Source organism: Ranitomeya imitator, chromosome 6 (genome assembly GCF_032444005.1).
Source record: "Ranitomeya imitator isolate aRanImi1 chromosome 6, aRanImi1.pri, whole genome shotgun sequence".
Taxonomy (NCBI): Eukaryota; Metazoa; Chordata; class Amphibia; order Anura; family Dendrobatidae; genus Ranitomeya; species Ranitomeya imitator.
Genome location: NC_091287.1, coordinates 205,508,891 through 205,524,468, shown reverse-complemented (window position 1 = coordinate 205,524,468; position 15,578 = coordinate 205,508,891). Strand labels below are relative to the sequence as shown.

General features: G+C 45.4%; 1 protein-coding gene across 3 annotated transcripts in view; it reads right to left on the bottom strand.

Moving 5' to 3' along the window:
* Window positions 1–15,578, bottom strand: part of SLC6A19 (solute carrier family 6 member 19) — a 966,903-nt gene that overhangs the window by 698,009 nt on the left and 253,316 nt on the right. For 2 of the 3 annotated variants that reach the window (XM_069730438.1, XM_069730440.1), the window contains exon 3: window positions 12,854–12,991. The exons of the other annotated variant lie outside the window; for it this stretch is intronic. In XM_069730438.1, the coding sequence (XP_069586539.1) occupies window positions 12,854–12,991 (138 nt within the window). The remainder of the gene's footprint in view (window positions 1–12,853; window positions 12,992–15,578) is intronic. 3 annotated transcript variants of the gene reach the window in all.

The window sequence follows — 15,578 nt, the reverse complement described above, 5'->3', positions numbered from 1 at the left end:
ACTGGTAACCAGGGTAAACATCGGGTAACTAAGCGCAGGGCCGCGCTTAGTAACCCGCTGTTTACCCTGGTTACCAGCGTAAAAAAAAAACAGTACATACTTACATTCAGCTGTCTGTCCCTTGCCGTCTGGTTCCTGCACTGACTGCTGGCCGTAAAGTGAAAGCAGAGCACAGCCACAGCGGTGAGTCACCGCTGTGTGACTCACCGCTGTGCTGTGCTTTCACATTCACTTTACGGCCAGCAGTCAGTGCAGGAACCAGACGGCAAGGGACAGACAGCTGAATGTAAGTATGTACTGTTTGTTTTTTTACGCTGGTAACCAGGGTAAACATCGGGTTACTAAGCGCGGCCCTGCGCTTAGTTACCCAATGTTTACCCTGGTTACCGGGGACCTCGGGATAGTTGGTCGCTGGAGAGCTGTCTGTGTGACAGCTCTCCAGCGACCAAACAGCGACGCTGCAGCGATCCGGATCGTTGTCGGTATCGCTGCAGCGTCGCTAAGTGTGACGGTACCTTAAGGAAGATGACAAGGTAGCGATGTCTACAGAAGACAGGATGTTCTTGGACATCATGAATAGTCAAATTGTCAAGGACAAGTCAAACAGTTGGGTCACACCATTACCATTTCAACCTCAGAGAAGACGCCTACCCAACAACAGGGAACTGGTCTACAACCGATTCATCTCCCTCATACACAAGTTTCAGAAGTCACCTGAGACGAAGGAACAATTCTTTACTTTCATGGGGAAATTATTCCAAAACAACCACGCAGAGATTGCACCTGCACTTTGGCACTCAGAGGAGTGTTGGTACTAGCCCATCTTCGGAGTGCACCATCCTAAGAAGCCAGGGCAAATGAGAGTGGTATTTGACTCAAGCGCCAAATGTGAAGACATCTCATTGAATGATGTCCTACTGTCGGGCCCAGACCTCTACAACAGACTTCTAGAAGTACTACTCTGTTTCCGCAGAGATAGGGTGGAATTTATGGCTGATATACAACAGATGTTCTACTGTTTTCTTGTCAAGGAGGAACACAGAAACTACTTGAGGTTCTTCTGGTACTGTGACAATGACCCGGGTAAAGACATCGCAGAGTATTGGATGAGAGTACACATCTTCGGGAACAGCCCTTCCCCGGCAGTCGCTATCTACGGCCTCCGGGATTCCGCCAAAGAGGGCGAAGAAGAGTATGGGTCAGACCATTCATAGAAAAGGACTTATACAGAGACGACTGCTTGAAGTCCACACCAACGAATGAAGCTGCCATCAGTCTACTAAAAAGGGCTCAAGAATTGCTAGCTCAGTCTAACCTAAGGTTACACAAGATTTCCTCCAACAGCCGAGAGTTGATGGAAGCCTTTCCCTCTGAAGACTATTCCAGCGATCTAAAAGACTTAGACCTAAGCATCGACTCCCTTCCCATGCAAAGGAGCCTTGGATTGCTTTGGGATCTGAAGACGGATGCCTTCACCTTTCAGATCTGCAAGGATGAAAAACCCTTCATGTGAAGAGGAGTTCTTTCTTTCGTGTATAGTCTATACGACCCCCTGGGATTTGTAGCTCCAGTAACCATCCAAGGAAAAATTATGCTAAGGAACTTCACTCAAGACACATCTGATTGGGACGATCCACTTCCAGCAGAAAAGGCTGACCTGTGGGCAGAGTGGAGGAAGTCTCTCGAAGCCTTGACTGACCTTCGTATGAAACGACCGCATGCTCCTGTGCCATCCTCAGAAGTCAAAACACAAAGGCTTTGCATCTTCGGTGATGCATCAGTCAAAGCGATCGCAGCAGTAGCGTACCTCAAAACCATAGATGAGAATAAACAATGCTATATTGGGTTTGTGATGAGCCGTACTAAACTGGCGCCACTACGCGAACACACGATACACAGATTGGAACTCTGTGGTGCTGTCCTTGCAGTGGAGTTAGCCGAGCTCATCTCAAATGAGATGAATCTGGAGATCAAAGATGCAGAGTTCTACACTTATAGCAAGGTGGTACTGGGATACATCTGCAACGAAACGCGACTATGTCCTACGTAAGCAATCAGGTTCTGAGGATAAGAAAATCCACCTACCCTAATCAGTGGCACTATGTGCCTACTCACCACAAACCTGCAGACCATGCGACTAGATCCGTTGCACCAAGTCATCTTAAGGACACTACATGGTTCACAGGCCCTGCCTCCTTGAACCGTTCTATGCCTCAAATCAGCAGGTCTGATACATTCGAACTAGTGGATCCAGATACCGATGAAGAGCTCCGTCCTCGAGCGTCTGCTTTGCACAGTGATTTCAAGTCAACACCTTGAATCTCATTGGTTCATCAGGTTCTCAACCTGGAAGTCACTTGTTCGAGCCATCACATGTCTACGTCATGTAGCCCAGTCCTACAAGTCAGCACTACCTGCAAGCCAGAGACCTTGTAAAGGTTGGCATCACTGCAAACAGGCGTTTACCGCTTCCAGCCTAGAAAGAGCCTAGAGTAGGTTACACTACTTTATGTTGTACAAAGCATGTCCAATGTCTTTTGGGCCAGATGGAGAAAGCAATATCTCTCCACCATGAAAATCAGGACAAAGTGGCAGAAAGACCACCCAAACATCCGACCTGGCGATGTTGTACTCGTCAAAGAAACGAGTAGCCACTCGGCCTAGTCACCAAGCCCTTTCCCAGCAAGGACGGGAAGGTGCGCAAAGTAGAGGTCAGAGTGTGCAAGCTTGGGGAGAACAAACTGTTCCTCAGGCCAGTTACTGAACTTGTATTGTTATTTTCTCCAAAAGAACCAAATACTGGCATCCGTTGATGCCAAGCGGGGAGTATTCTGCCCATTAATGTGCAGCAAGTTAATTCACAATGTAGTAACAGTTGTCACCATTAGAGGTTATTAGGCACACATTTATCCTGTTCTGTATCCAGGAGCTTATCGCTTTAAGTCTGTGTTCTGACTAGAACCGCCCCCCTGGTTTCCCAGGCAGAAGTAGCCATTTTCCCCCTGGACCTTGAGTCTTACACACATGTTCCTGGCTCTCTCTTCCTGCAGATCATTGCTCTTGATAAGCGGATTCCGGTGAGACACAAATGTACTTACATGTGTGTGTTATGTTAGAACAGTTATGCAGCCACTGTGTAGCAGAGTACGTAGTTAGGCATGTTGTGCTTTGTTTCATATTGCTGTTTCTCTGTATGCAGATAGATGTTTGCCTGTATAAAGTAATACAATGCTCACAGCCTGAACTTGCCCTAAGATAGCCATGATAACTGTGTATCTGTCTTATCCTGTGTTCAGTGTTAGCTCTCTAATCTCTCTGTTATTCATGTTATTGCATCATGTAACATGCTGTAATGTGCCAAGTACTGATGCACATGTAGTTATTACCTGATCATCCATTATATCGAATATCTCTCAATATCATCTACTATTGTTGTTCATTATTCACCATCTCAATAAATATAGACTTAAGAACATATACAGTCTCTTTACTGAGGCAATGGATGAAGTTTTAGCACTATGCCAGAATCCACACAGCATCATACATGCAGGAAGGCAGACCACTCTGCATCCTACGCTTCCTGGTGGACGTGTCCCTGTACTCTGTACCTGATCATACGGGAGCTGTGCCCTTCTGTCTCCTGAGATGAAAGTACTTTTTTTTCTCTGAAGAGGCAATTTGCATATTAAATTTCCTAGAAGAGCATTGCATGGTGAATAAGCCTCCTTATCTTAACAAGCCAGAGCTGGTATGTCACTCTCCACAAGGAGAAACCTTACCCCTTAGACCTCAGTCCAGAACATCTCACCTAGCCAAATCAGTTCTCATTAGGGTTGAGCGACTTTTAGTTTTTTAGGGTTGTGTCGGGCTTCGCGAAACCCGACTATCTCAAAAGTCGAGTCGAGTGGAATCGGCCGATTATCGCGAAAAGTCGGGGATCGACCGAAACACGAAACCCAATGCAAGTCAATGGGGGAGCATAGTCGGCAGTGAGTGGAGGCCAGGAAAACACCTACAGTGCCCATTTTAATGGCAAAAACATCCATTCTTGTTACTGAAGCTTGTCAATCTTAATTTACCTTATAATAGTAGTAAGGCATTGGAAATTGGGGGTCATTTGGCTAAAGTTGTGGGGGATAGGGCTGGTTCAAGTATTTAGTGGGCCCAGGAAATCTGGACTACATCACGGCAGTGGAGCAGGGAGAGGTAAGTATTTCAACTTTGCTAGTGCTGTGATCCTGAGCAAGCAGGGGGGGCCCACTCATTGGCATTGGTACTGGCACAGGGCCCCTCAAAGTACGGCGGTGTGTTTGCACGGCAGGGGCGCCTCCCACCGGCAGCGACACTTTTGCGTACTATGAGGGGCTCTGTGCCAGTGACATCGCCAACGAGTATTCCTCCCCCCACCTGATGAAGGAACCTCCACTTTCATCTGCACCTTCCTCTTTGTCCCCGTGTAAGGTGGTATGATATGCAGGAATGGGATCCTGACTTTCAGCAGGGTCACAATCTTGCTGTGTAGCGTGCACGGGGAATGTTGCATTATGGGTCAATGTACCAGCAGACTCATCTATCACTGGCTGGGCAACGGGCAGGATGAGGAGGAAACACAGATATAGGCCCAAAGAATAAAATGGGCTAAATGCAGTTCAAAATTGGTAACAGGACTAACCAGGGGGCATTGCTTTGTTCAGTGGAGGACAACTGTAATGAGAGGCTGACACAGAGAGTAGGCCCAAATCAGTAAGTAGTCTAAATGCAGTTCAAAATTGGTAACAGAAGTAAACAGGCGGCACTGGTTTGTTCAGTGGAGGAGAACATCAAGGAGCAGCAGACACCGTTAGTAGGGCCAACAAAACAAGTAGGCCAAATGCAGTGTTATATTAAAAACAATTTAACGAGAGCCTGAAGATAGAAGCTAGGGAAAGGCAACCTGGAGAACACCTTGGAGCGGCAGACACTTTTAGTAGGCCCCAACCAAACTAGTAGCCCCACTGCAGTTGTTCGATTAAAAAAACTATTTAACAAGAGCCTGAAGATTGAAGGAAAGGCAACCAGGAGAACACCTTGGAGCGGCAGACACCGTCTCTACAACCCAGACCCAACTTGTAGGCCTAATGCAGTGTTGTTTCAACAACTACTTAACAAGAGCTTCAAGATAGAAGCGAGGGAGAGGCAACAGAGAGAACACCTTGGAGCGGAAGACTCAGTTTGTAGATCACAACGAAACTTGTGGCCCCAATGCAGTTTTATAATTCTGACAAGCTGAAAATCAGCCTTTTTTTTTTTTTTTTTTTTGAGGAGGACAGCTGTATTAAGTGGCGCAGACAGACACGGCAGGAAGGCCTTACACCACAAAGTAGGCTCACTGCAGGATGACAAAAAGTTACATGGGTACACGGTCGGCATTGGTGTGCTCAGCGGAAGACAAATGGAAGGAGGGACCGCAGACAGACTTAGTAGGCCTAAAATAAAAAAATTAGGCCCAAAGCAGTTTGAATTATCTTTCATGGGTACACAGGCAGCATTGGTGTGGTCAGCGGAGGACAATTGGAAGGAGGGACCGCAGACAGACTTAGTAGGCCTAAAATAAAAAAAAATTAGGCTCAAAGCAGTGTGAATTATCTTGCAGGGGTACACAGGCAGCATTGGTGTGGTCAGCGGAGGACAATTGGAAGGAGGGACCGCAGACAGACTTAGTAGGCCTAAAATAAAAAAAATTAGGCTCAAAGCAGTTTGAATTATCTTGCAGGGGTACACAGGCAGCATTGGTGTGGTCAGCGGAGGACGACTGGAAGGAGTGTCTGACACAGTTAGTACTCCCAAAAAAGAAATAGATGTTAATGTCTCGCAAAACAACAAAACCAAAAAACAAAAGGGTGGCATACTTAGGTACAGGGGTGGGCTCCTCTGCTGAGTTTCAGACATAGTAATTTGGTGCTAAGTATTTACTGGTTTCAATATAGGACACGGACCCTGACTATTTTAACTAGCATCATACATGTCAACAAATTAATATTGTCAGTGCCAGGCATTGAAGGATGTCAGCGCATAGACTAAACATTGGTGGAGCTGTGAGAGATAATTTTGCAAGTTGTAGAACAGTGTTTGAGCTGGGGGGGAAACTCTCTTGTGGCCGGCGGTACAGGCCCAGGGCCCCTCATGTTACAATGGTGTGTCTGACGTTAGGTGCACGCCACCACCGCCAGAGACACTTTATTGTACTATGAGGGACCCAGTGGCAGTGCCGTCGACCAAAAACGGGCACACCCACCTCTTCAGACAAACGGGTGCTTGCACCAAGTGGCGAGACCACGGCCCCGTGGGGTGAGTTAGCCCATTTAGGGAGGTGTAAACATGTCGTATGCTGGACAAACAGCTGCTTCAAATTAAGAGATTGGAACAGTCAGTAAGACCAGTCCACAAGCGAGACCTTTTTATAGGAAAGCTAGGTGTCAGCCGGGAAATGTGGGGCAAAATAATTCGAAATCCATGAGTGGTTCATTTTAATGAAGGTTAGATCATCAACATTTTGGGTAGCCAGACAAGTCCTTTTTTCGGTCAATATTGAACCAGCAGCACTGAATAATCTTTCTGATAGCACACTAGCTGCTGGGCAAGCAAGCTCCTGCAAAGCATATTCTGCCAATTCAGGCCAGGTGTCTATTTTGGATGCCCAGTAATCAAATGGGAATGACGGTTGAGGGAGAACATCGATAAGGGATGAAAAATAGTTAGTAACCATACTGGACAAATGTTGTCTCCTGTCACTTTGAATTGATGCTGCAGTACCTGTCCTGTCTGCGGTCATTGCGAAATCACTCCACAACCTGGTCAGAAAACCCCTCTGTCCAACGCCACATCTGATTTGTGCACCTCTAACACCTCTGCCCTGTTGCCCCCTGCAGCTCGTGTAAGAACCATCACCGGCGCTGTGTGCTGGGAATGCCTGAATCAAACGGTCTACAAGAGTTGCTTGTTTGGTTGCTAATATTTGTTCGAGGTTCTCATGTGGCATGATATTTTGCAATTTGCCTTTATAGCGAGGATCAAGGAGGCAGGCCAACCAGTAATCGTCATTGGTCATCATTTTAATAATGTGTGGGTCCCTTTTGAGGATACGTAAGGCATAATCCGCCATGGGGGCCAAAGTTCCAGTTGTCAAATCTGCGGTTGTGCTGGGTTGAGGGGCAGTTTCAGGCAAATCTACGTCACTTCTCTCCCTCAAAAAACCTGAACCCGGCCTTGCAACGCCACCAGTTTCTATTGGCCCTGGAGAAGCTTCCTCATTCAAAAAATACTCATCCCCATCATCCTCCTCGTCCTCCTCCTCTTCGCCCGCTACCTCGTTTTGTAGATTGCCCTGAACAGACAATGGCTGACTGTCATCAAGGCTATCCTCTTCCTCGGCTGCAGACGCCTGCTCCTTTATGTGCGTCAAACTTTGCATCAGCAGACGCATTAGGGGGATGAACATGTTTACTATGGCGTTGTCTGCACTAACCAGCCGTGTGCATTCCTCAAAACACTGAAGGACTTGATACATGTCTTGTACCTTTGACCACTGCACACCTGACAACTCCATGTCTGCCATCCAACTGCCTGCCCGTGTATGTGTATCCTCCCACAAATACATAACAGCACGCCTCTGTTCGCACAGTCTCTGAAGCATGTGCAGTGTGGAGTTCCACCTTGTTGCAACGTCGATGATTAGGCGATGCTGGGGAAGGTTCAAAGACCGCTGATGGTTCTGCATAGGGCTGGAGTGTACGGGCGAACGGCGGATATGTGTGCAAAGTCTGCGCACTTTGAGGAGCAGGTCGGGTAACCCCGGATAACTTTTCAAGAAGCACTGCACTACCAGTTTTAAGGTGTGAGCCAGGCAAGGAATGTGTTTCAGTTGGGAAAGGGCTATGGCAGCCATAAAATTCCTTCCGTTATCACTCACTACCTTGCCTGCCTCAAGATGTACAGTGCCCAGCCATGACTGAGTTTCTTTCTGCAAGAACTCGGACAGAACTTCCACGGTGTGTCTGTTGTCACCCAAACACCTCATTGCCAATACAGCCTGCTGACGCTTGCCACTAGCTGTCCCATAATGGGACACCTCGTGTGCAACAGTGGCAGCTGCGGATGGAGTGCTTGTGCGACTGGGGTCTGTGGACAAGCTCTCGCTTCTGCAGGAGGACGAGGAGTAGGAGGAGGGGGGGAGAACGCCTACAGCCAACTGTGTCCTAGACCGTGGGCTAGGCAGAACTGTCCCAATATTGCTGTCCCCTGTGGACCCTGCATCTACCACATTAACCCAGTGTGCTGTGATAGACACGTAACGTCCCTGGCCATGCCTACTGCTCCATGCATCTTTTGTCAGGTGCACCTTTGTACTCACAGATTGCCTGGGTGCATGGATGATGCGGTCTTTTACATGCTGGTGGAGGGCTGGGATGGCTTTTCTCGAAAAGAAGTGTCGACTGGGTAGCTCGTAGCGTGGTTCAGCGTAGTCCATCAGGGCTTTGAAAGCTTCGCTTTCAACTAACCGGTAGGGCTTCATCTCTAATGAGATTAGTCTAGCAATGTGGGCATTCAAACCCTGTGTACGCAGATGCGAGGATGAGTACTTCCTTTTCCTAACGAGAGTCATGTAGGGTGAGCTGGACTGGAGAGCTGCAGATCGTGGAACTAGCGGGGGTGCCGGTGGACATGGCAGACAGAGAGGGTTGGAGATGGTATTCTTGCTGGTGCCCTACATGCAGTGTTTCCTAATACGAAACTGGTGATTCCCTGACTGCTTTGGCCTGGCGACGAAACCTGCACATTTACTGCAGGTGGTGCGGGAAATTGTGGCCTTACAGTGACGGAAGGGATGCAGCGTTGCTGACTAGCTTCATTGGCCGAGGGTGCTACAACCTTAAGGGACGTTTGGTAGTTAGTCCAGGCTTGCAAATGCATGGTGGTTAAATGTCTACGCATGCAACTTGTATTTAGACTTTTAAGATTCTGACCTCTGCTTAAGGTAGTTGAAGATTTTTGACAGATGACTTTGCGCTGATCATTTAGATGCTGTTTAAAAAAAAATGCCAGACTGCACTCTTTCTGCTATCGGATACCTTTTCAGGCATTGCAGACTGAGCTTCTTTAACCGGATGTCCACGCTGTCCTACAACTGGTTTTGGTTTTGCCACGCATTTTTTGGCCAGATACGGGCCTGGCAGATGGAACCTGTTGCGATGTTGATGCCTGCTGCGGCTCCTCCTCCTCCGCTTCAGAGCTACTGCCGCCTGCACCCTGTTCCCCCAATGGCTGCCAATCGGGGTCAACAACTGGGTCATCTATGACCTCCTCTTCTATCTCGTGTGCAACTTCGTCTGTGTCACCGTGTAAGCCGATGGTATAGCGTTCGTGATGGGGCACCATAGTCTCATCAGGGTCTGATTGCGGATCAGTACACTGCAAGGGCAATGTTCTGGTCTGAGTCAAAGGAACAGCATAGTAATCTGGCTGTGGCTGTGCATCTGTGCACTCCGTGTCCGATTCAACTTGTAATGGGCATGGCCTGTTAACTGTTTCACTTTCTAACCCAGGAACGGTATGTGTAAAGAGCTCCATGGAGTAACCCGTTGTGTCGCCTGACGCATCCTTCTCTGTTGTTCTTGGTGAAGAAGACAAGGAAGCAACTTGTCCTTGACCGTGAACATCCACTAACGACGCGCTGCTTTTACATTTAGCAGTTTCAGAAGAGGAGGCGAAAGAGCTAGAGGCTGAGTAAGCAAGGAAAGCCAAAACTTGTTCTTGCTGCTCCGGCTTTAAAAGCGGTTTTCCTACTCCCAGAAAAGGGAGCGTTCAAGGCCTTCTGTAGCCAGATGACGAACCTGGTTCAACAACTCGAGACTTAGGTGCTATATTGCTTTTCCCACGGCCTGATGCTCCACCACCACTACCATCATTACCAGCTGGCAATGACCGCCCACGGCCACGACCTCTTCCACCAGACTTCCTCATTGTTTGAAAAACGTAAACAAACTAATGGTATTTCTTACTGTAAAACCAGTTACAAGGTGAACTCTAACTTCTGTTGGATTTATATATCCCTTTATAGGTGGGTGAGACTGCAGGGAAAATCAGGCCCAATGTATAACAGTACACAGCTTCAGTGGCAGACAGATATGCCACTAACAGGACTGACGCTGATGCAGACAGTACCAATAAAAATCTCCCCCTTTTTATTTTTTCTGGGAGAATATTGAAGAAATGTTGCCCACTCTTATACAGTATATGTTCTGTGGCATAAAATGAAAGACAGATGCCACACACAGGACTGGCAATGAGGCAGAATTGCCAATCTTAATCTCCCACTATTTTTTTTCACGGAGAATTTCAAAAAAACCTGGCCCAGTATTACACACTAGGTTTAATGTGGCACAAAATTTGAGACAGGTGGCACACACAGGAGTGGCACTGAAGCAGAAATGCCAATCTTAATCTCCCACTATTTTTTTTTTCAGGGAGAATTTAAAAGAAATCTAGCCCAGTATTACACACTAGGTTTAATGTGGCACAAAATTTGAGACAGGTGGCACAAACAGGAGTGGCACTGAAGCAGAAATGCCAATCTTAATCTCCCACTATTTTTATTTTTTCAAGGAGAATTTAAAAGAAATCTGGCCCAGTATTACACACTAGGTTTAATGTGGCACAAAATTTGAGACAGGTGGCACACACAGGAGTGGCACTGAAGCAGAAATGCCAATCTTAATCTCCCACTATTTTTTTTTTTCAGGGAGAATTTAAAAGAAGTCTGGCCCAGTATTACACACTATGTTTAATGTGGCACAAAATTTGAGACAGGTGGCACACACAGGAGTGGCACTGAGGCAAAATTGTCAATCTTAATCTCCCATTATTTTTTTTTTATTTATGGGATAATTGGCAAGAAATCAGGCCCACTGTTAGACTGCATGTTTTCTGTGCCAGAAAATGAGACACAGATGCCACACACAGGACTGCCACTGATACAGATTTGCCAATTTTAATCTGCACCCTTTTTTTTTTTTTCTTTTTCTTCAGGGAGACTAGTGAATAAATCTGGGCCACTGTATTAGAGTATATTTTCTGTGGCAGAAAGTGGCTTGAAGAGATATAACAAAACAAAAAAAAAAAAAGGGACTGTCCTACAATTACTATCTCCCTGCAGTAATCTTTTATTATTATTATTATTATACATTTTTATAGCGCCATTTATTCCATGGAGCTTTACATGTGAATACGGGGCAAATATAGACAAATACATTAAACATGAGCAGATAACAAGGCACACGAGTACATAAGGAGGGAGGACCCTGCCCGCGAGGGTTCACAGTCTGGAGGGGATGGGTGAGGATACACTAGGAGAGGGAAGAGGTGGCTGTGTGGCCGTTCAGTAGGTTGAGGATGACTGCAGGCTGTAGGCTTGTCGGAATAGATGAGTCTTCAGGTTCTTTTTGAAGGTTTCTATGGTAGGCGCGAGTCTGATGTGTTCGGGTAGAGAATTCCAGAGTATGGGGGAAGCACGGGAGAAGTCTTGGATGCGGTTATGGGAAGAAGAGATGAGAGGGGAGTAGAGAAGGAGGTCTTGAGAGGATCGGAGGTTGAGTCGAGGCGGGAGATGATAAGGGCATGCACTAGCGTTTTTGCAGTGTTGCGGTCAAGGAACCTCAGCAAAGTATGGCAGGCAGTAATAACAAGGAGTGGACTGCTGCACAAAAAAGTCAAAAGTGTGGACAAACAAGATAGCTGTGCAGAAAGGAAGGAGCAACAGGATTTGTGCTTTGAAAAAAGCAGTTGGTTTGCACAGCGGTGTACAAACAGCAATGCAGCTATCAGGGAGCCTTCTAGGGCAGCCCAATGAGCCACAGCGCTGAGGAAAAAGAAATGTAGCCTCCACTGTCCCTGCAAAACAAAAGGTGGTGTTGGACAGTGGAAATCGCTACAGCACAAGCGGTTTCGGGGTTAATGTACTCTGCCTAACGCTATCCCTGCTTCTGACGAAGCGGCAGCAACCTCTCCCTATGCTCAGATCAGCAGCAGTAAGATGGAGGTCGGCGGGAACGCCTCTTTATAGCCCCTGTGACGCCGCAGAAAGCAAGCCAATCACTGCAATGCCCTTCTCTAAGATGGTGGGGACTGAGACCTATGTCATCATGCTGCCCACACTCTGCGTCCACCTTCATTGGCTGAGAAATGGCTCTTTTCGCGTCATTGAAATGCGACTTTGGCGCGAAAGTCGCGTACCGCATTGCCGACCCCACACAGGGATCGGGCCGGGTTTCATGAAAACCGACTTTGCCAAAAGTCGGTGACTTATAAAAATGACCGACCCGTTTCGCTCAACACTAGTTCTCATGCTTTTCACTGATGAGGGCCAACAGCCCGAAACACTGTGTCTGTGAATAGAGACACTGATTTGGCTTTTATCCAAAGTCATATTGCGAGGCTCGTTAAAGGGTTGATTGTGACATATGATTGCTACTTCCAACAGGTGGCCCTATAGAGTTCAAGCCCTCTTTTTCTCTGAAGAGGCGATTTGCATATCTGTGAAAGTTTAGTTACACTCCCAATTTTCAATAGTGAATCATAACATTAGCATAGCATTTTAAAACATTTGTATTGTTTGCATTATATTCCCATACAGACATAAATTGTTATCTTAGCATACAAATGTATGGTTCAACACATACATACATTTATGATAAAATACTCTTCACATGCAGTACTCAAATCCATTTAAAAATGCATTCATTTTTGGAAGGTTTGGTTATTCCGCCATCTTGTGGCTGTAATGGTTCCTGTTGCTATCTAGTGGAAAAAAAATATTTACCTGTTCGATTTTCATTTAGTGGGCATTCACTCCATGGCAAAGGTTCTTGGAAAGAGTTGAAAAAGTACCACATGACCCAGGCAATAATGGTGTTGTAATACAAGCCAACAAGGAAAGATACCAACATGGATGCCACACCTATAAAGTAAATTAATGTTAAGTACTTTTTCATAAAACTAAAATTCTGAACCACAATTACTTAAAGGCTTAATATAAAGACAGGTAATATGCAATGAACTATATGAGTGCTGCTGAATCATGTTCAGGAATATGGATAACATTTTTCTGCCAACAAAGTGGTGTGTCTAGTTACATCTCCTATTATTATTACATCTCATATTTCCTTAATTAAGAGGTGATTGAAGAGGAAGTATGAGGAGCAAAGAAAGTAAACAGGAAGAGGAAGAAATAGAAAGTATGTGCTGAGCTTTATAAAAAGTCTTCTACCTCACACCAATGTTGGATTCATTTCTCAGTACTGCTGTTTAACCCCTTCATGACACAGCCTATTTTGACCTTAATGACCTGGACGTTTTTTGCAATTCTGACCAGTGTCCCTTCATGGAGGTAATAACTCAGGAACGCTTCAACGAATCCTAGCGGTTCTGAGTTTGTTTTTTCGTGACATATTGGGCTTCATGTTAGTGGTAAATTTAGGTCGATAATTTTTGTGTTTATTTGTGAAAAAAATGGAAATTTGGCTAAAATTTTGAAAATTTTGCAATTTTAAAATTTTGAATTTTTATTCTGTTAAACGAGAGAGTTATGTGACACAAAATACTTAATAAATAACATTACCCACATATCTACTTTACATCAGCACAATTTTGGTAACAATTTTTTTTTGCTAGGAAGTTATAAGGGTTAAAATTTGACCAGCGATTTCTCATTTTTACAGCAAAATTTATAAAACCATATTTTTTAGGGACCACCTCACATTTGAAGTCAGTTTGAGGGGTCTACATGGCTGAAAATACCCAAAAAGTGACATCATTCTAAAAACTGCACGCCTTAAGGTACTCAAAACCACATTCAAGAAGTTTATTAACCCTTCAGGTGCTTCACAGCAGCAGAAGTAACATGGAAGGAAAAAATGAACATTTAACTTTTTAGTCACAAAAATCATCTTTTAGGAAGAATTTTTTTATTTTCCCAAGAGTAAAAAGAGAAACTGGTCCCGAAAAGTTATTGTACAATTTGTCCTGAGTACATTGATGTAAAAAAGGGAAAAAATCTTCAGCTCACCCAAATGGAGTCCAAATTCCAAGAAGAAATCCGAGCAAGGATCACAACGTCATGGATACAAAAGAAACGAGGGAGATCCAGCTCCAGGAAGGGAAATAGTCTCTGATAAAATCCAAAATAGCTTTATTGTCATGAAAAAATTTAAAATGTGGACTCCAATGACAAGTGGTAAAACAAAGGAATCACATAGCAGCTCTCACTGCACTGAACGCGTTTCGAACACAGCTGTGTTCTTAGTCCTCAGTATGAGGACTTATACTGAGGACTAAGAACACAGCTGTGTTCGAAACGCGTTCAGTGCAGTGAGAGCTGCTATGTGATTACTTTGTTATACCACTTGTCATTGGAGTCCACATTTTAAATTTTTTCATGACAATAAAGCTATTTTGGATTTTATCAGAGACTATTTCCCTTCCTGGAGCTGGATCTCCCTCGTTTCCTGAGTACATTGATACCCCATATGTGGGGGAGAACCACTGTTTGGGCGCATGACAGGGCTCGGAATTGGCTCCAATCTTTAGCGGACACCATGTCGCGTTTGGAGAGCCCCTGTGTGCCTAAACATTGGAGCTCCCTCACAACTGAGCCCATTTTGGAAACTAGACCCCCCAAGGAACTTATCTAGATGCATAGTGAGCACTTTGAACCCTCAGGTGCTTCACAAATTGATCCATAAAATTGATTTTTTCACAAAAAATTTCTTTTAGCCTCAATTTGTTCATTTCCACATGGGCAACAGGATAAAATGGATCCTATAGTGTGTTGGCAAATTTCTCCTGAGTACAACGATACCTCACATGTGGGGGTAAACCACTGTTTGGGCACACGGCAGGGCTCGGAAGGGAAGGAGCGCCATTTGACTTTTTGAATGAAAAATTAGCTCCAATTGTTAGCGGACACCATATCGCGTTTGGAAAGCCCCTGTGTGCCTAAACATTGGAGCTCCCCCACATATGACCCCATTTTGGAAACTAGACTTCCCATGGAACTAATCTAGATGTGCGGTGACCACTTTAAACCCCCAAGTGCTTCACAGAAGTTTATAACGCAGAGCCGTGAAAATAAAAAATCATTTTTCTTTCCTCAAAAATTTTTTTTAGCCCATAATTTTTTATTTTCACAAGAGTAACAGGAGAAATTGGACCCCAAACATTGTTGTCCAGTTTGTTCTGAGTATGCTGATACCCCATATGTGGGGGGGAACAACTCTTTGGGCACACGTCGGGGCTCGGAAAGGAAGTAGTGACGTTTTAGAATGCAGACTTTGATGGAATGGTCTGCAAGCGTCATGTTGCATTCGCAGAGCCCCTGATGTGCCTAAACAGTAGAAACCCCCCACAAGTGACCCCATTTTGGAAACTAGACCCCCCCAAGGAACTTATCTAGATATGTGGTGAGCACTTTGAACCCCTAAGTGCTTCACAGAAGTTTATAACGCAGAGCCGTGAAAATAAAAAAATAAGTTTTCTTTCCTCAAAAA